Here is a 21,325-nt window from a genome sequence, read left to right on the forward strand (position 1 = left end):
GGGCGAGGATTTGGGGTTTTTCGGGAAAAAGTTTTCGCCGCCAGCAGGCAGAGGCAGCACACAAAACACCAACAACCAATACACACACACACACACACACACGGGTGCGCGCACGGTGAGGGATTTGGCCGGGAAAAGGACGAAAACCGGGGTGGGCGATAGAGCCGGTGGCAACGGAGCTGGGGGGGGTTTGCATCACGCCAGAAATGGAACGGAAAGCTGATCCGCCCGACGCCGTCGCCGGTTACGGTCGGTTCCGGCCCGGGAGGGGCGATGCCGGAAATGCGGGGTAGGATTATGGTCGCCCAGGATTGGGGGTTTGCCCAACCGACCGGGCGTGTGTGTGCGACTGGTTTTCGTCCTTTTCGCTCGGACGCTCACACCAGCCCGTTCCTTCTCGCTCGCTGTTCGATACACTGTCACTCGGGGGGCCTGCTCCTTGATTCTTCACGTGACGTGAAGCGGTTGGACTGTGAAAACTGTGCACGGCAGCAATCGGTCGCCATCGCCTCCGTTTGGGGTCGCCGCCGGCCGTCGTTGCCGTGCCGAACCGGGCCAAATTGGTGTCGGGACCGTGCGGGATTGATACGTTCCTGGGCTTAGTTTGCTGAGGGGGGAAGGCTCTTTAGGTCGATTCTTCGATTCGTTCGATCAGCAAGCGTATTGTCAATTATTATTTTCAACAACTTTCAAGTAATTTGCCACCTGAAAATCTTCAAAGAGGTTCTATTACACTTTGTTTATTATCTTTTTTTATTAGACTCAACGGTACAAGATCCTTTGCAGTATTGGAATAGGTAAAATAATAGGAAAATGGAGTTATCTTAGTTTATTGTATCAATAATGAGGCTCAAACAAAAAGAAGTTCGGCATCTTTTATTCAGATTAATGGCCCTTTGCTTAAACTTTGAATAGTATCTTCAAATTTGGTCACAATTTATCAAAGGAATCTTTCTCTAGAGAAACGCTTCGACCAACTGCTTCAAGTCTGCTAATTCTGCAAAGCATTTCTTCTCACAGGGTGACAGGGTGACAGGGTGACTCAAACAGAGCAGTAACAGAGCATATGCATAAGAACGGATTTTCGGGTTCCAGGCACCTGTCAATCCGTGGCACACGGCGTAGCGCGTGTCCCCCCGGGTAGGACGACGAAGCGAACGTCACAGAAATGTCACCAAAGGGAGCGAAACCCGAAGAAAAAACAAAAAAGGCAACCAACAAAACTTCCTCCAAACCGTCGCCTTCCGTGGTGACGATTTTATTCCGAGGACGCGGATGGGCGCGGACGATGACGGACGGTGCACGGCGCGGGGTAATGGTGTGGTAAACTTTTTCTGCCACCCTCAGCGAGGCATCTCGTCTGCGCCGTGCTCCCGGCACGTGGTGCCTGTGGTTGGCCCGCACACTGAAGTCACGACACCGGCAGCAGCAGCAGCAACTTCTGAGCCCGTGCCGTGCCGAGTTGGAGAATGTTTTTTGCTCCAACCGTCGCGGGCGGCCTGCCCAAAGTGGCACAGACTGAAACGGCAGAGAAAGAGAGATGGAGAGAGAGCGAGAGAAAACGAGAAGGAATGAAATCCCTGCCGGGTGTTGAACGGCAAACTGACGGAAGGACCTTCGTGAACGATCGAGCGATAAGACTCAAGCGCCCCAGGCCGGTGGCCCAACCTCGCCGGAACGAGTACGCCGCTGCCGCGGCTTGAGCGAATTGTCCCCGGCCACGGAAGGCCGCGACCGGAAGGCACGGGGATAAGCTCCCGGCTTCGGCAGCGCAAACACTTCAGTTGGCGCGCGCGTGGCACATCCTGGGCCCTCGAACACGGGCCCGCCCGTGGATTGGTCCGGAAGCCCGGGTAGCGGACCGGATGATGATGATGGTGGTGGTGGTGATGATGATGATGACGACGCCGACGGTGGCTGTGCTGAGATTTGCCGGAGGGTGATTTGGGGCTCGGATTCTTTTTCTACGACTTTTTTGCCATCGCACTTCGCTTGGCTTTTGCCGCCATCTTTCGCCGCCGCGTCGTCAGCTTCGCGCGGCGGCGTGCCTCTTCGGTGGCGCTGATCTATCGCTGCGGGCCGCACCAGGACGCCAATCAGTTCCGGGCTGGCCTGGGGCTGCAACTGCATCGAGTGATTCCGACGGCGGGGCAAAGAGAACGCGCAAGGATGGGCCATTTTTCTTCGCTTTCCCATTTGCCGTCAGGATGGCCGAGAGAGGATGGCAAAACTGGGCGCCCGGGAGCGTCGCTAGGGGCACTACAGCAGTTGCACGGCGGCGGGTCGGGTCGTTGCACGTCCACGTGGTTGGCTCACTTTTGGGGCCAACTAATTCGATTTTGATTATGAAAAATGCGCCGCGAATTGAAAAAGACCGTCGGCCAGACTTTCCAGACTTTACACCGGCCACGTGGGGTGTCGCTTTAAAAGTTTCAACTTTGCGATTGGCGTTCCAACGGGCGCGGGCTGTGCCCTGCGGTTTTGAATGGTAATTAAATGGAACGGACACAACAGTTGAAGGGTTTGCTTTGTATTTTCACATCAGTTTTGGTGTCATTTTCCGAGGAAAATGATCAACGGTCTGTTCAGAAGGCTGGCCAAATAGTTTTCCAATTAATTCACGAAGGCGAGAATATTCTTGATGAACTATAAATTGATGAGTTTGACGAATGAAATTGAATAATCAATTAATGAAATGAATATCGCTCGATTTCCCTCGATGCGTTGAAGGTACTAAGAGGGTTTCGTTGAGTTCCGTATTAAATTGCGAGTGTTCTCTGATTTCATGATGCACTGCGTTGGCTGGAATTGAGGAAAACTATCGGCCAAACGTAGATATGCTTGATTAATGCAACCCTTGACTACTGCTAGTAAATCCTGTAAATCTGAGATTCATAAGAAATTAACATTACGTAGAAATGAAGCATTGGTTATATTCTTCATTTTTGAATAATATTTATTGAAGTAGGATAATTAGTACTAAATTTCAAAGGAGATAACCGGTGTAGGAACTGAGAAATGAAATGAACGCAATAACATCACGACACTGATTAGAGGACATATTGAAGTAAATAAGAGACGAAAAATGGTTATGCGTACGACAAAGAGTAACGGGTCTTTGTATCGGACGAGAGACGACCACGCAATAATTCTGAATTCCAGATCAGGACTTGGTTTCGAGAATCGACCGGGAGCGAGAAAGTTAAATTGATCAAGGAGTGTCGGCGAGTCCATACAGGAAGAGCCAATGCGAAAACAAGGTCCGATCATTGCTTCTTGAATGTTATGTTAAGTTATAACAAGCACACCAAGCACATCTAATATAGCCTCTATGATAGATTTTATTAAGACTCTTGAGGGTTACTTAAAAATGTTACAATTAGCTGCAGGCCCCAGTGTCTCCGAGACTGATTTTAGCTCGGATATCAGCGATCTTATTTCCGATGGGTGATCAATTTCTTCCCGATTAATGCGCGTTTGTTTTTGAGTTGCGCATTACGAAGAAGCATACCAGCATACCGATAATGTATTTTGGTATCCGTTAGCGCAGAAATGTTCCAGAAGTAGCTTAAAAGAACAGTTGACCTTTCACGTAAAACATCAAGGCTTTGCTATTACCCAACCTAACCTTAGGTCGCTCCCCTATGAAGTCCGGAGTCGAGCCGAAGTTGATAGTAAATAAAGTTAAGCCCCCGGTGGAAGGCCCATTGTACTGCACCGGATGTGAGGAGTCCATGGATGATGGTCCTCCCAACGAAGGAGTTGATAAAAATCGTTTCCCTAGCGCACCAATCGCCGGGATGCAGGCGAAACAATAGAACCAGAGCCACCGATGGCCGCAACAGCGACAAAAAAAAACGTCTCCGTTCCCCAATCGAAACCCGACTGGTGAAGGATGTCATCACCGGAACCGGGCCGGTCATCGCCTGGCTACCGTAATCCTGGCGCGACCGCTGGCTGACGCCCCAGGCTCCAACAGCCGCCGCCGCCGGAAAAGACCGTTGCCGTTGGCGACTGTCGAGTGGGGGAAAGATGAAAAGTTGGCACGAGCTTTCGGACGGGGGATTTGGGATTTTTGCGCGTTGCCCTGGTCTCCCGTTGCGCTGCCCGTCCGTTCACTTCCGCCTCGGTCGCTCCACGTTTGCTTCTTGCCCGGTCGATGCTTTTATGTTGCCGTGCGGCTGGCGACGGCCGGTGCCATTTCTCGCCAGACGGTGCCATCCATTTGGCCGTCACCTACTCATCTTTCATCCACCCGTCCGCCGGTTGCCTCCGGTGCGCTGCTCCGGTTGGCTGCGCCCTTCGGGTTCGATGGGGCCGGTCAGCGCCAAGCTCTGCCCGGTGGATGGTTCCCATTTTTTGTGCCATTTCGTCTTCGTGGCTCACTTCAAAGCTTCTGCGGCGGCGACGACGGCCGCCATTTGCTGGTCACGTTTCACTCCCGGGGTCCACGCTTCGGTCTCCATGCCGCCCCCGCGCGCTCGTTACGTAAGTCACCCCCGAGGGCCCGGGTTCGAAGGCACCATCCCCCACGCCACCGGAATATTGGGATTTTCCGTTTTCCTCTTTTTTTTTGCTTCCTTTTTTTGCTCTTACTGTCCTGTTCATCATCATCCCACCGAGCGCGCCCGCCTCCAGCCCACCAGAGCCTTGCCAACCGTGACCCGGGGCGAGCGACCGGCGCAAACCAACCGAAATGATTCGGGTTGATTGGAAAGATGTCGAAATGGTCCGCAGGTTCCGGTCCCTGGTCCGTCGGGTTTGCTTTCTCCTCCTCCGGGTTCTCTTCGCCATTAATTCCGCTCTTGCCTTGCCACCGCTCGCTTTCTCTGCGCTCGTCCTCGAACCAAGTTTACAGTCCGCCACTGGAAACACCATTAAGCGCCGTCGTCTTCGCTGTCGTCCTTTCGCTCCGACAACCGGGTTGGGGGCGGCGGGTGCAAGAAAGCGGAAAGAAAGTCCCTCGTGGCCGGGTGGGCGTTTAACCTCGGCCCCGGCCCACTACCAGCCAGCCAGCCAGCCTGTTGCCAGCCAACCGGCTAACCAACTTCCGCCGGGCGCCTCCGGGTACGAAATCCATCTTATTCGATTAGAATCGGCTCGTTTGGAGCGACACCCGGCGGAAGTGATTCACCGCGGTGCGTGTCGACGGCGCGGGAGTAGGGGTGCGGCCGCCGGGAGTTCATGCAAAGCTTGCGCCCTCTGATCTGGCTGATGGGAGCGATGACAAGGTTCCGACAAAGTTTAACCGTGGCTTTTGAGGACCGTAGGCCCAGACGACGTTTGACGACGTTTTATTTATTTACGCACCAGCCAGCGGGTTGGGCGGGTTGTGCGGGGGTTGTACGCAGAGTTTGTGAAGGCGGGTGGCATTCCTCTTCCACGCCAGGCTGTCGAAGAAGCGAAAGTGATTAGGTTTTTAATTGATAAAGCACGGGACGGGGGCGATTTGCTGCGGTTTGATCGAAGTAAGCTGAGGAGTTGGTACAAGGGAAAACTTCAATATTGCGTTCGGTCCATCGGCGCTCGGTTCAAGTGTATTTGGCGAACGAGATGCGGAACGAAGTAGCCTGATCAAGCGACGCCGACGAGCCATCGTTGGCGATGGTTTGGGATGTTAACGTTTAATGTAACGATTCACAAAACTGTGCCACCATGTGCCGTTTCGTAGTTTGAGCAATTCAACTCGAAATTTTACTCGAAACTCTTATATTTAAAAAAAAAAGGCCAGAATCATACATCGACCTTGGTACTATGGTAGACAGAAGACCTATGCATATAAGAACCAGGAATAAGGGATGATAGCGAACTGGAAACAAACACGTCAAGCGAACTGTGAATACGAGAATTGAGGAAAAAGGAACGTTACATGAAATAACATTCAGCCTAAAAACTTTCGGCCTTCAGTCCTGCCGAATAATTTTTGACTATTTAGTGAGTAAAGTTGACAAAAAGAAAAATTTGCATTTCGTAGACGTAGTTGGTTGCAAAACTTGTGCTTTAGTTATGGAACAGGTTTATTAAATGGATAGGGACGTCATTGTTTGTTGATTGTAAAGAAATCGCGACAGCTAGAGTCTGTTCATTATTTTCATACACTCTTTAAAGAACCATTGAATCTTTTATTTTCAATGGATCCATGAGTTTTACATGATAGAAGACGCTTGTTTATCTCTTCTACAGATTCAAAACGGTTTCTACGGAGCGCCCACATGAGTAAACCAAAAAGCCACAATCAAATTCGGTGGCTGCGTTGCGATATGGGTCAAATTTGTGACGAAATAATTACGAAAATGTGATGCAAAAATATCATGTTTCGTGTACCAATCGACATTTCACTTCTCTGACGCCCAAACGGTCACTCATATTGATTTCCACTGATCCTTTCGGCATTCCAACAGAGTGAGCAAGATCTCGGACTGGACTGGTGAGTAAGATCTCGGATTTGAGGCCCAAATTCTTTGATTTTATTGACGAGTAGCTCATCAGTTGATGGTCGTACTGGTCGTATCTCGTTTTTAACACTTTACCGACCCTCTTTGAACATTTTGTAACATTTATAAACTCTTGTTTTTGGTAAAGCTAGGTCACCAAAGGCCTTCAGCTTCGGTCTGTAGAATTTATCGAAACATTGGCGAAAAAGATCCACTAGTAAATTAATAGTAAACACAATTACCTCTACCACCGAGAATTGGGATCTATGCGAAGAAGCACATCGGACGTTGCCTTTGCCGTTACTGATATAAAACGAGCGCCGCCATAGTGAACTGATTAACTGTGCCAAAAATGGTGCCGCTGGTTCTGCCGTCGGGCACGAGTGGAACAACGCGGCACGGCCAGACACCGCTTGTCCTTCGGTCGCGCCCGGTAATCCCAGGGCGCAAACCCATAACGGGGCCGTGGCGTGCTTCGTCCTTGTTGGCGAGGATGTATTTCCCCGGCCGAGCCCTGCACGAACGACGGCACGCACGCCATCCCGCCGACCGGCCGGCAGGACCGGCGGATCGCACGTTCCGTTCTCCCTTCGCACCGACACCTGACGCAAGCCGCACGCCAGCGTACCACCCATTAGCCGGCAGCAATTAGTGGACCAATCGAGCGGAAGCGCCTGGGAGCACCGGGAGCCATCAATTAAATAAAATCACACGGCGGCGGCGACGACGACGATGGGGCAACATTGGTGTGGGTAGGCGGGCCCAGGCGAGCCGATTCTCGCTCCGAGCCCCGACACCATTTCCCGGGCGCCATAATTTCAATCAATTGAAACGCATGGCTCCCTCCCACGTGGTGGTTCCGGCCACCGCACGGGCCATGGGACCCATTTGCATAAACGTGTCTTCGTGTCGTGATCACGCAGTTGCCCGGGGCGGTGCCCCGAGGGGTCGCCCGAGGGGTCGCCCCGGGGTCGAAAGGGGAAACATTATTGGAAGCAATCTTTTAGAGTTTTTATGCCACCCAGAGGGTGTGGTCCCTTTTCCCACTTCTTTGGCAGGCAGCTTTAATGTTATGCATTGGTCGGTGCGTCAACTAGACGATAGCAGACGACCGCGGGTGATTACGATTGTGAGGGTTTCGGCGTCCCAAGCCGGGTGAAATGAAAAGATTTTTTGGGCGTTCTTCAATTGCGTGTGAAATTCCTGCGAATGATTTAATTATGTTGAAATGTTGAACCGCTGATTGCAGCCTCACATTACCGGCAGATTCGGTTCGATTCGTGAATACTCAAGGTTTAAAAAAAGCCACTGAAACAACTGTGTGGATTTGTTAATGTTAATGTGCAAAAAAGGCTCAAAACTATGTGCCATGAGCTGTTGTACCGAAACTGTGAATTACCTATTTGCGAACCTTTAAAACCTTCCACAGTGTTGATCTACGGGGAACAGAGTATTTAAAGACGTGAAAAACTCGACGTTCGTATCAACTCCCCGCTTAAGTTTATTTTCCATTTTCCTATTTCTAGTGAAATGTTGATTCGTCGGCTTGAGCAGACCAAACTTCCTAAGCCAGCATTTGCATATCCTCTAATTATAAATTTCGTGGAATTCGAAGTTTACCCCTTTGATCGTAGGTCGTGTTTTGTGAGGCACCGACATCGGACTTCATGCCAGCGGCCCTTTTTTGACCCTCTTCACCGATCTTGATGGGTTTTATGACGACAGGTCGGTTTCGTCAGGACGTGGTTTTATCAGTTTTCGACGCACCCAAAATGCAGTTTACGAGTGCCTATCCTTTTTATTGGTTTCGAATAATCGTGGATAATGAGAATATGGCTAGAGAAAGTTTTCGAATAGTTATAAATACTCAATGCGTCTCTTTGTCCGGTGACTGTCCTAAATGTTGCCTAGATTTGCGCTTGCTTTTTTGGATTCTGTGTGCTCTGTGTCGTTCCGTAATTTCCGTAATTTCGTCGTCGGTTTGTTGCTCGTCATATTTGCCATCGCATCTTTCTACACAAAATATTGTGAGCATTTGCAAATTCGAATTGCTGGATAGAACTAATGTTTTAAATGGGTTAAAGTTAGTCGAATAAGTCGCGCCCCTTGGCAAGGTTGGTCAAACTAATACTACCCAATACAAGAACATGTCTTCACGCATCTGGCTTGCTCGGCGCTAATTTCTGGCCCAATTTGGAATCACCAAATTAAATGGAAGCGCTCCGACACCCAAATACCCTCGTCAGCATAAGCCCCCTGTGCCCGTTCTTATGCTTTCCATTTCGATATCGACCGGGAATTTGGGTGTCCTCCATTTATTTTCGGGGCCCCGGGTGCTGCCGCAAATCGATGCTGCCGCGGCGTGCTGCTAATTCGTACCGGCGGCCCTCGCCCGTTCGATATGCCCCGGGAAATAAGTACGCCCCGACCAACCAGCCAACCAACCAACCAACGAACAGAAAAAAGGATCCTAATTGTCACCTTCCGTTCGGTTTTGTGGCCAGCCGGGCCGGGCAGAGAGTTGGGAGGAAAAATCATCACAAAACGATCCGGGTTTTGTTGGTCCGGGTGGTCGGAAGGATTTGTTTTTTTTCCTCCCTCTCTCTCTCAGGGCCATTAAGCCGGAAAGGAGCACAACCGAAAGCCGGGCGGCGTGGCCGGGTGAGAAAATTAAAAGAAGAAGGAAAAAAGCGGTGCGGAACGAACCTTAAGCCGGAAAACTCAAACAATGGAAGCAACAAAAAAAAACTCAATCCGCTGGAGCGCGCTGGCGTGGTGCTTGCTCCGTGTGGCCTTTTCCCGGCCGCCCTTTATCCGGGATGGATCAGAAACGAAAACAAAAAAGCGTTCTCAACGTTGCCCGAAAAACTTTTCCACGCCAATCGGGGGGCACACGGCGGGTTTCGGCGTGGGTTCCCAGATTCTGTTTTTTTTTTGGTTTTGGTTTTCACTTTAAATCCTCTGCGCGCCACACAACGATCGATGGCCGCACGGGCTTCCGTTGTCCAGGGGCTACTTTTGCACCGCCGCCGCCGCGCAGCTCCGTGGTTCTGCCGTTTTCCCGCGGCTATCGAGCCACTTGACGAGCCGCCTCCAGAATCATCCGGCAGTCCCGGTCCCGGATTGCCGGACTCATTTTCCCACTTTTTTTTGCGCTCAACCGGTGTGTGTGTGTGTGTGTTTGCATTTTCCATCGGCCCCCGTGTGTGTGTGTGTGTCCATTCCGTTTCCAGGTTGTTGTTTTTGTGCTTCCGTAGGCTTATTTCGGGGGCAGGGTGCAGGTGGCGGACGTTCCGGACGTCACGTGCCGACGGGAAATAGCCGCACGCCACACGGAACGGAAACGGGCGCTGTTGATTCCGGGCCCGGCCCTGGTCCCGGGCCGGGTGCTGGTGTCCGGCGTGGCCAACCGGCGTGGGTCGGTCGGTCGGGTGTTTTTCCGGGCGCTTGTTATTGCTATTTTTTCGTCCTGCCTTCGGGCGGCTTTTGCGCCGCCGATGCTCGCCACTGACAATGGGTTGGGACGTCCGATGCGGATCCGGAGGTTGTCTGTTTTTTTGTTTTGTTTTCCCTTTTCTGGTGCCACACAGCCAGCCGACCAAAGCCACCACGAATGCACGGTGAGCTGGAATCGGATGCTGTGGGGGCTAAAATTTATAATTACTCCACCACGGTACGATTTATGGGCCACGGGGATTCCGATCCATTCGGGTTGGTTCGGGGAACTTCTTTTTTCGGGCCATCGTATCCCTGGTAAAGGATCTGCAGCAGAGATACGAAGAGACTTTAATTGTTAGCGTGAGCTATGCTGCGGTCTTATTATTTCCCGTAATTAAACAGGGCGCTTTATAAAAGGAGGAGATGATTGAAATATTTGCAGTTTTTTCTGTACTTTATTGGATAATTATATCTAAAATATTAAGTTAAAGTTTTATTAATATTTAATAATTTTCTGTCAATGTTGCTGCAACTTCCATGGGTTATTTTGTTTAAGAAAAAACTGTTGGAAAAGCATATTATTGAGTTTTGAATATGGCCTCCCGTTGACAGGATCGACGCAAAGTTCGACGGGAAAGGATATTTTATTGCCAAACGCGCCCATCGCTGGACCCGCTGTGCCTGACGGCCTTCGGGCAACTCGGTACGGCTCGTGCGGTCCATTCCAATCGCACGCCGTCCATGAATTACGTTTTATCCCAACCAGGCCGGACTCCCCGAGGGGGAATTACTCGACCTGCACGGCCATTACTGGGCAGATCCGGGTCTCGGCACGACCTTCGGTTTTTATCTCACATCCCGGGGTCACACCGTTATCCTGCCGTCGTGCCGGTTGGCGTTGGATCCTGGCAGCATCGAAATTTGCGCACGAATTGGGGTCGGGTCCGCCGGATCCGGGAGTGAGTCAAAGAATTAACCACCGCGGTAGAAGGGGAAGAGTTGGCCGGTGAAGGGTAGAAATTTACATGCAAACCGGCCGCACCCACGGTGACTAGCCGGTGCCCGGACAGGCGTCCTTAGGAAAGGATTATCCGTACCGACCGAGCAGTGGGCACACTTTTAATGAGTCGCAATCTTACGGCATCTTTCTGCGTTGACCTTTGCCCTCATTTCGTACACTCGCCGCCGTCGCCGCCGGCCATTCCCACCATTAATTCCGTCGGGTTGGACCCATCGTCCCGGCGACCCATCATCACCATCATCATCAGCGTCGGGCCGGCCAGCCGGCGGGCGTCCCTCTCCCAATAAACCGAAATATAGATTTCACGTCCGTTGACAGGCGGATCGTACGCGGCACCAGGCGGCTCCATCGCCCCCGGGGGCTGTCAATCCATCGCCATTAATTCTGCTGCAACCAGTCGCCGGGGCCTGTCACGGAGGTGTTCTGAATGACCGAAAAGGTGCAGAATAAAATCAGCACCCGAGGCCCAATGGTGGGCGGGCTGGCTCGGGGATTACGCGAGGCGCGTTACCAAAGGCGAATCCTTTCGGCTTTCGGAGGCGACCAGCGAGCCGGCGTCCTTGTCGGTTCGGTTCGATTCCGTCGTCAAGGGCGACGGATCCAGCAGAAGCTGGGTCGATTGGGTCGATCCACCGAGAAGGGGCCTTCGTGACGCCCAAAATGCTGGGTGAGTTGGTGAAACAAAAAAAAATCGACCTCGGCTAGCATTGGCTCCTGATTACTGTTCACCGACGCCGACCGGGGAAAATTATAGTCCCACACGAGCCAACACACACAGACACGGGCACGGACAGACATTACTGGAGTTAAAACAAAAAGGTGATAGACAGACAGCCAGGACGGTGAGGGGGCATTTGGGGGACAGAAGGGCAGCGGCCTTAGCGGGTGGACAGTGGGTGGCTATGAGTGGGTGCAGTGCAGGGCTGCTGGTGATGGCAGTAATTTTGCACACCATTGAAATGCGGCCACCGTGTACAGTCCATGGCCAAACGGTGGCAACAGTCCTCTCCGAAGTGTGATGTTTTGATGGAAAACAACAGGAAGTCGATTAAGAGCGTAACTGCATACTGAAGCTATGGTGAAAAGTAACAGAAAACTATAAATAATATAATATAATGTAATATAAAATAAACAAAACTGGTTGAATTTGAGAGAGGTGACCTAATGATCTTGATAAATTCCATTCCATCCCTCTTTTACTTGATATTACTCGAATAAACTTAAAACTGTGCCTACAACGGGTTGGTATCATTCTATCGTTGGCGGAATTGTGCTCGAATTTTACTTGTCACATTGTGCTCGAATTTTATGATCGAATTACATTCATTCATAAGTTATTCATTAGTTGAGTTTAGTTTAGTAACAAAACAAACAGGCTGACAACATTTATGAAAACAGCTTCTTCGTTTCGTGAAAATATGGAATGAATGAATTTTGAACGCACTTTTCTATTGCAATAAGAGAAGCAGTACTCAATAGCAATAAGAGCAGCAGAAGAGAATATCCTCAATATCTCATACGTGTTTGTCTCATTGTTTTGCTCAATTGATAAACATGATTGAGTTTTTGAACATGATTTCTTCATTTCTTTCAGCTGCTGGATTGATGGATTCAATTAATTCAATTATCCAAGAGCATTACTGTTTATAGGAGTTATTCAGTAGCAAATTATAGTTATTCAGTAGCAAAATTCGTTACCTTTTTAAAATGGAGAAATAGAAAATGTACGAAACTGAAGTATGCATTGAATAAAAAGTGTCATTTCGTGTTCTGCGTTAACATATGGCGTCACTCGTAATCAGATGTTAATTAAGTGAACGTTTCAACTGAAGCCCTGTAAAATTTGGTTCCCAAAAAGAACTGTAAAATGTTTTCCCACCGGGCGGCGGCTAAATGCGGCCGGCACTGTAGCTGTGCTCTGTGTCGCGAGCAGGAACGGAACTACCGCAACACGCCACTCCGGGGGCCACTCGTCGTCTCCGGGCGTTCGGAGCGGAACTGACGCTTGATTCACGTAAATCATTCGACCCGGAGGCCCGGGAAGGCCGCGGCTTCCGGCCTCTCCAGCCCCCACAGCCAGGACGACGACGGGGCTGATGATGGGCACGCCATGGTTCCAACTTTCGGCGCGCTCTCTCGCTTCGGTTCGGTTGTGTGATTTATTTCACCTGTCACCTGCCGGCCACGTTTGCCGGCCCCGGCCCGAGCGCACATCGCACGTTCATTAGCATTCCGTGGCCATCGGAGGCGTTGGCATACGCCCGACCGACCGACGTCGTCGTCGCTGTCGCCGGCGTCGTCGGTGCCGTCGAAACGATTTGACAGCCGGCGCGATCGGAACGATTGATGAATTTAGGGAGGCTACAAAATGGTGGCCAATCGGTTCAGAGAGAGTGGGAGTGAGGGAGGGAGAGTGAGAGAGAGAGATGATGATGATGATGCACGGCTCAATCTGCTGCAGCGGTTGCACCTTGTTCTGGTTCTGGCGTGGGCAATTCCGAACACGGTTCGGGTCGGAACGGAACAACGGCCGGTTCGATTGTTGGTCACCGGCCACCGAGTGACGATTTTTTCGGCAGCATTGGAAACGCTCAACCGACTGTGACAACTTTTTCGATTATATTAGCTTTCATTATCGTACTGTTTTTGTGGAACTGATCAAGGGTTGGAAAATTCGTACAATTTTCTACTTTTCCTCTGAAGGTGCCATTGGTCGCTTTTTGGGCGACACTCGCCGGAGTCGGCAAAACTGCGACCTGGAAAATCTATATTTGGGTTATGAATTTATTATCGACGGTAGTTTTTCACCCATTAATTGATGAATGAGATTGGGATGTGCTTAACCGAAAACCCTACCATAGGTTGGAAACTTTTGATCGATCTCAGCCCTTACAACAGTTTTCACAAATTTTAATTGTTAACAATGTTAATGTAATGTAATGTATAAATAAAGTTTTCACAAAATGAAATGCAGAATGTGATAGAAGCTACGGCGCATTTGAAGCAACAAGAATCTGCTGACTGTCGCTGGGCTTCAGGCTAGCATTAGATTTGTTTTTGATGGGATTCAACAAAAAACCGCGAAGAATGCAACAGACAACATATCTCCAAAGGAGTTTCAGCAAAAGTGTGAAAAGCGGAGTCCGCATATAAAGTATAAAGGTCAATTGATGCATTTTATTGTGTTTTCACTGTCCATAAACAACAAAAATTGTTTCGTATGGTCGCGGAAGCTGTCAAAGTCCCACGGACCCAAACGGAACACGTGAATATGCATTCCTAAGGCGCGCACCACATTATTTTAACAATAAATTAACCATTGAAGGAAGTCATTTTATACGCAAATGTTTAACAATTACCTTTATATTTAATTTCAAAAACGATATTTTACAAATGTAATTTATTTAATTACTGTATTTAGTACGGAACCATCTTTTACTTCTTCGATTTCAGCTGCGTGCTGGGGTTTGTTTAAAACAGTAACAGTAGCCTTCCCTGGCACGTTCGCCGGCCGGTAACGAAAGCGGCACTGCGCCAGCCAAAGGCAGCACATCGGCCTGCTGCCTAATTGAGCGGTCCTGTGATCCTGTCGCCTCCTCGTACTCGTACATAATCATCGGGCATCGTCTAAACGCGCTCCGGTTCCGGTGGCCTGGACGGGGACTATCCTTCGACTCGGCTGCACTCTTCCCGCCCTCGACGACACTCGACCGCAACTGGCTGGTGGGCTGGAAACTTTGAAAGTCCACCCGCCGCCGGTTCCGCCTAATGTGACAAGAGTTCTGCCGGCCCCCGAGAGGGTCCAAGATTACCCTCTGAGACTCGCCGAGTCCCGGTAGGACGGAGTGGTAGGTCATTAAAATTCTCCCACTCTCCCTTACGAACCCGTGTCGGTATCACGGGCCGTGCGTGTAACGCCGGAGCCGGAAATGATACTCACCCAAGCGGACATCCTTGCGTTCCCCTTTCCCGCGTGCCACGGGCGCTTAATTTTTGGTGAGGCCCAAAAGTTTTTCCGGACAGATTTCCTCAATCGTTAGCCAGACACGGTGTGGACGGACGGAGTGTGAACTAGCCTCGACACACACCGAGGCACGGGGCAAAGGTTCATTAATTATGTAACGCGACCGGTGTGTCCTGGCTCCGAGGCGCACAATTAGACGACCGGACGACCGACCGAAGGTCCTTGGCCTAGAGGACGACATTCGGATCCGGTGTGACGGAGGTGCTCAAGAGTGATGGTGTGCCGGGCCACACCGGTCACACCCGGCTGCTGCCGTGCTCGGACCGGGACCGATAATCGACCCACCGGAGACGGGACCGGGCAAAACCGGTCGCCAGCCAGCCCGCCGGTCCCAAGAGACTAATGTCGGTGACGACGCCGAACGCCCGGACACGGACACCGGTGGCCCTTGGTGGACCGGTGCCCTTGGAAAGTTGTCGAACGAATGCACGGCACACGTCGCGCTGGAAAATGGGAATAGGATCCCCCTGTTGGGTTGTTGGGGGGAGTGTACGATTAAACGGTTCGGGAACGGTCCGGACGGGCGGGACCGGACCCCGACGGCACCACGATAACGATGTAATTGCTGGGATGGGGTCGTGCCGATTGCGGGTGTGTTATGGTGATGCCTGGTGAACGGGCCCGCTGGCGGTCCGCTAATAGACAGCCAATCGGGCCAAGAGCATTTTAAGCTGTTTTGCCGGTTTTCCGATCCCCGGCAGCCGTCCGTGTCTCCTTTTTGCTTAATGAGGTTTCGCAAGTGGATCCGAAGGGCCGTCGTCCGATGCCGATGCTGCCGGGCGCAGAGACAGCTCATATTTGCCAACCTCTTGCCAGGTTTTACAAAACTGTGTTTGACACTGGCGCACAATGGCGGCAGCCGTTCGTCGGGTCCGGCCCTAAATTAAATTGGAAATTGATTCGAAAGGATCCGGGTTTCGAGTGGTAAGTACTTTGTTGCGGTGTACTGACGTACTACTTTTATTTACTGCTAGTTTATGCTTCTTTGAACGGGTAATAATGTATATTAGTATTAGAATAGGTGAAAATAATTATTTTTCGAGCACAGCAATTGTTAAACGAATCATTTCAGCTATATTTTCAAGTACAAATTACTATTTATTTATTTATTTATTAGACCAGATTTGTGGAGAGATAATTCTTCGTTTTTGCATCTCGATAATGCACCATTTCACACTGCACTCGTGGTTTGCGATCACTTCTTCCCAAATTCGTTCCGTCATAAATTGTCCACACGTTTGTGGTCACCTTTTACAGTCAATAGCCAAGATAGACCTTGCTTGCCTTTTCGGACCTTGCTTCGGAATTGCTAAGAGAACTAGAACTAGTACTAGATCTATTGCCTAGAGTAGGGATTATTTTAAATGCAAGGCATAGATTTGGAAGAATAAAAAAAAGTTTAGAGTCACAAGGGAATCCCGATATTTTTTAGCTACAATAGCATATGAAATCTATTGAGGTGGCAATTTTAATTCGGAGTTGAGTAGAAGCTGTGCGGTTTCTCAGCGTAAAACTTATGTAAATCATTTTCGGAAGCTCAGTTTATTCGCCCAAAAAATCCGAGAACGCCCGATTCTTCAATTAACGCACGTTGTGTTTGTGAAACATCATCATTCAATTCAAAGGATGGTCATATCCTTTGCGTTGGGCTTTTCGCATCATCCAAGCTCATTCGAAAGCTGCTCAAAAATATGCTCCAAATGTAACGGGAAACCCCCTGAGGGGAAAAAACGCCAACGAGCGAATAATATTGATTGATGACTTTCTCTGGCGTGTGCCAAACAATCGAACTAATAAAACTCGTTTTAAACAGATTCTAAGCCAATTTGGAACGAAAACATACCACAAAACTGGGTAAACAAACGAATGGGTATATCAACAGCAACCCACTCCCACCCTATTGTTCATTGTTTTCTCCGTTGTTACGCGTGGCTCGTTTCAGTTGGCCAAACTCGCAATTTAACCAAACTCAGTGGCCGGATGCCCCAAATGTGTTTGCCTTGCAATCACCCGAAAATATGGACCCCAAAGTATGTTCCGCCGCCGCCGCTGCCGCCGCCGCGTAAGTGATCGCTGCGCAAATGTGGCGCAATGTGCATCGTGTGTTCGCACACACACACATACACGATGATACCTGCCGTGCGGCCGGACGGCCATTAAAAAACGCGAAACGCGCAACGAGTTTGCAGCGCAAACCTTGCGGCGTGTGCATCCTTTCAGCGCATCAGCAGCGCGCGCGAGAGAGAGAGACAGAAATTGATCCTCCTGGCCATGTCGTCCCACCGTGGAAACCTGTAAACGACCTCTCAACAGCGACCGGGCCACGTTTGGGGCGAGATGCTAACAAGGCATCAAAAGTGGGATGGAATTTCGCTTTCGTTCCATCCGCTTCCGGAGGCCATCATCATCAGCAGCGGCAGCCGCGGCAGCATCCTCGTCGCGCGTACAATCACTGCCCGCCGGCCTCCTCCCCGGCATCCCTAAAGAGGCACCCTAACTTTGCGTCAACGAATCAATCATCCGCCGGCGGCCTCGCCGTCCTCCGCCGTGCGGCTCACAGTGGTGCGTAATTTATTAAGTTTAGGTCAAATTATTGCAAATGAGCAGCGCGCGCTCCCTGCAATTTCGGTGCCGGTGGCTTTGCCGCGCTCCGTTGCCCACAGAGCGACCGAGAGAGAGAGAGAGAGCGAGAGAGAGGGATCGAGAATAAATAAGCGCGAAATTTGATGCAACCCCATTTGGCTCGCGTGTGCACCATCTCCGTCCGGGAACCGTGCTCCGGGAAAAAAAACAGGCGACAAACCCCAACAAGCAGGATGATGGACGGGCTTCCCGTCGGAGCCTGTTGTGGCATTTTTTGCTCGTACACCCCCCGGACGCCACTTTGCCGCTTTCCTTCCCTGTAAGGGCCACTGTTTTGGGTTTTGGTGTTTCTTCTGGTCGAAACCAAAAATTACTCGCCGCCGCCCGATGCGGCGCGACGTGCGAAAAACCATCGATCCATCGTGAATATTTGATCCATCACATGCCGTGCCGGGCCCCCGGGGTCACTGAGGGCTTTTTTCGATTATGTGTCGTGCCGAGGCGTCGTCGTAACGGATCCGGAGGCTGCCATTAGAGAACGGCGGTGGCGCGTTCTGGCAATAATGGTGGAGGGCCGCGTAATGTGAAGCCGAAAAGAGAAAAAATCGACGGCAATCGGGAGCAGCATCGAGCGGCATAATAAATTCATGAACCTCCGACGGTGGAGGGGCTATGCACATCCGAGCGAATGGCGGCAAACTGTGGTTTCCCTTTTCGGGACGACACTGATTTTTGAGAAGCGTCCTTCGCGAAATTTAATTGCTTTCCGCAGGTGTCCTTTTTGGGTTTCAGCGCAACTTGAAATGGTCGTCAAACATGGGATGGGTTTTTCTTTATTTTTCGTTCAAGTGTCGGAATCATGAGGTGAACCGCTAATGCGTGGACCGACCTGTTGAAACCGTTTGTTGGCATGAATTGGGATGTTGATAAGTTGTTATTAAACCGATACAGTATAGTATCGGTCGGTGTCCTTGGTTCCGAATGTTCCGACAGCCGCCTGGACGGAGCCTAAAAAGTAATCCTGCAGAAAACAATAAACTATGTCGGTTGTAAACCGAGATTTCGTAACATCAACATGGTCCAGACATTACCAGAGCACCGAGACAACGGAGTCTTGATCGGAAATCTTCCTTCTGCCCAATAAACCTCTCCTCAGATAATATATCTGAAATTCATTCAGAACGAAGATTCGTTGTTAAAGTATTCAGGTGAGTTCAGCCCACTGATGCGAAAAAGAGGTAAAATTTGAACCATTAATGGCGTCCAGTAATCCGCTTGTCCGGTGGCACATCGACAGCCCAAAAACCGTGGAAAATGCAGCTTGCCTGCAAACCCCAGTAATGGCCACGGACTCCCGGGACGCGATGTCTCGTCGACCGAGGTAAATGATTTATTGATTAATCGCTACCGGGCCAGACCGCGGTGGAGGCCGTCTTTTTTCACGCCACGGCCAGACAGCACTCCCCAACCCGGCTCGCCACGCGTGTCGCGGTGAAAATGTGCCAAAAAGGCTACCAACCGATGGCCCAACATAAATCGTTCCTGCTTGGCCACCATTTCGGGAGGCACGCCTCGCGCTCGGAACCTTGTTCTAAAATTCAATCAATGCCCACAGGCCGGAGTCCCCGAGAGCCGCAAACCGGGCGCATCTCGTCATTTTAACAAGACGGGAAACTGCGTCTGGCCCGTTGCCAAAACATTTACCAAAGGCGTGATCGCGGTGCTGCTTAGAAGAGCCCGGATTCGACCGAAAGGTGTCATTTTCTCGCGCCGACCGCGCGCAATCTGTAATGGGAATATCATTTTTTAAAAACGCATTATTACTCATAATTGCCAGTGTAATAGACGTCATTTTGCGACCGGGCACGATTATTCTTCATTTTAGACTAACGACCCGTTTGGCCAACCACCAGCGTTCTCGGGAGTTGCTCGGGAGTTGTGGCCCTTTTGTTTGGTGTCTTCCGTTCTCCGGGTTTCGCCCAACTCTCGGCGTGTCCACGGTGAAGACGTCGCCGCGCAAGTACTTTCTCATTACCGATGGGCAGATGTTTGATTATTTAAGCATACTTTTGCACGACCGAAGGTTTTCGGTTTCGGCTGCCGTTTGCATGGTTCGCCGCTCTTCGGTAATCAATGACTTGCGTCCTTTTAGGCCGCTCATTAATAATTGATTAATGAGATTTGATGTTGCCGCGTTCGCCGACGGTCGCCGCGCTGATGCTGCGTTAGGCTCGTTGAGAAACCGGTCTTTCGGCACAACGATCGCTTGCATTACGCTGCGTGTTGAGGGAACATTTGCTGTACCTTGTCGGGGAACCAATGCGCCAATTGCAGACTTGTAAGGGTTGTTTTTGGATCACTTGGCAAACGCGGTAAAAAGATGTGACGGTCGTGGAGACGTTAGAAACTCATATCGAGAAAACGGCATCGATCATAGCCACAACTATCCCAATATGTCATGGATTCTCACTCTCCACAGAACTTTCCCTTAAAAATTTCCGCGAGGCTGAACTGATTGCAATGAGAACTCCTGTGTTGACTTTTCTACTGCTGACCTCTACGAGCACTATATCAAACCTATTGTTTATTAGGGCTGTGTTTTACCGAGAAGCTTCACTTTCTCGTGGATTCACAATAAACCACCACTTATGATCGGATTGAATGATCTGTTGCAGTTTTCAGTGGTTTCTTCGTGTGAGGTGTTAATACGGTCGCAATGTCATTTCAGCATTGATCATTTCGGCAGTCAATTGTATTGTTGTTCCCTTTTTCTTTCCGGAACTGAAGAGATGAACTTTTAAAACCGCGGAAAAACGATTTTTGGTTTGAAAATGATGCCAACGAACAAGGCAGGCAGCCTTTTTTCCCAAGACACACTCCGTCAAAACTGACAGCCTGTTACTTTTACCACAAAGCCCAAGTCTCGCGCGCAAATTAACATCCGGATTTATTAGAAAATCATCGTAAATTACATATCACCAACTTAAATGTGTTTGATGGATTCAGTATTTCTATACAGTTGAAGCGGAATCGTTTCCCCAATGCCCCTAGTTCTCGAGGAACGACACGAAGTCGGTCAATTTTTGCAACTGATCCTCCGAACTGACCACTATGGGTTTCTCCTCGACCGCCCGCTTCGGGATGATGAGCCGCGGCTGCGGACCTTCGATAATCTCCCAGTTTAAGCTTCTACAGGTGTCGACGATCATGTCCGGCGTTTGGTTCGTCATCTCGGCGAAAACGTTCTCGAAGATGGAGCTGTACGCTCGCCCGATCAGCGATATGGTTTCTTGCTGTATTTTCTCCTTCAGCTCAAACATCAGCTCCGACACGTGCTTGGACCAGTCGTGGTTGATGGCCTTGTAGAAGCCGGTCGTATCGTTGTTCCACAGGCTCACGTAAACCTTGTACATCTGTTCGAGTTCCGCGTTGCTTTTCTTCAGGCTAGGCGGCAGTCGCTTCCAAAGAAACCGGGCGCTGGCTCTGTGGGCGTTAGGAGAGCTCATTAGTAACATGCAATCTGGCGCATTCAAACCAACGCGTTCTTTCTCTTACAGATCATTCTGGTAGAGGTATGCCGCGAACAGTTCGGAGTACAGCTGTATCGAAACGATCCCGCTCGGTGCCTGAAAAGATGCGGAAGTGACACAATGTACAGCTGAAACTAGCAGCGTGCAGCGTTTCGAATGCGTACCTCCAACTCTTGCTTCTCCAGCAGCAGAGTTAATTGTCTTATTTTCTCGGAAAACATTGCCAAGAGAGTCTATTATCGCTTTATCACTCGATGATCTCGCGATGCCGCGTTTGTTTACTTCAATTGTCGTT

At 50.2% G+C, this 21,325-nt stretch overlaps 1 protein-coding gene across 1 annotated transcript; it reads right to left on the bottom strand.

Annotated features, from left to right (window-relative positions):
- Nucleotides 1-20,429: 20,429 nt before the first annotated feature.
- Nucleotides 20,430-21,314, bottom strand: LOC128273746 (COP9 signalosome complex subunit 8). The gene is made up of 3 exons (XM_053011780.1): nt 21,195-21,314; nt 21,056-21,126; nt 20,430-20,983 (listed from the first exon to the last, which is right to left on the bottom strand). Exons 1-3 carry the CDS (start codon nt 21,249-21,251, stop codon nt 20,548-20,550), a joined length of 564 nt encoding a protein of 187 aa, XP_052867740.1. The 5' UTR covers nt 21,252-21,314; the 3' UTR covers nt 20,430-20,547.
- Between the last annotated feature and the right edge of the window lie 11 nt (nt 21,315-21,325).

Source organism: Anopheles cruzii, chromosome 3 (assembly GCF_943734635.1).
Source record: "Anopheles cruzii chromosome 3, idAnoCruzAS_RS32_06, whole genome shotgun sequence".
NCBI lineage: Eukaryota > Metazoa > Arthropoda > Insecta > Diptera > Culicidae > Anopheles > Anopheles cruzii.

Coding starts and splice junctions, on each gene's coding strand:
- LOC128273746 (XM_053011780.1), bottom strand. CDS start 21,251: ATGTTTTCCGAGAAAATAAGACAATTAACTCTGCTGCTGGAGAAGCAA. Junction 21,127..21,194: donor TGGAGAAGCAAGAGTTGGAG/GTACGCATTCGA, acceptor GCATCTTTTCAG/GCACCGAGCGGGATCGTTTC. Junction 20,984..21,055: donor TACCTCTACCAGAATGATCT/GTAAGAGAAAGA, acceptor TAACGCCCACAG/AGCCAGCGCCCGGTTTCTTT.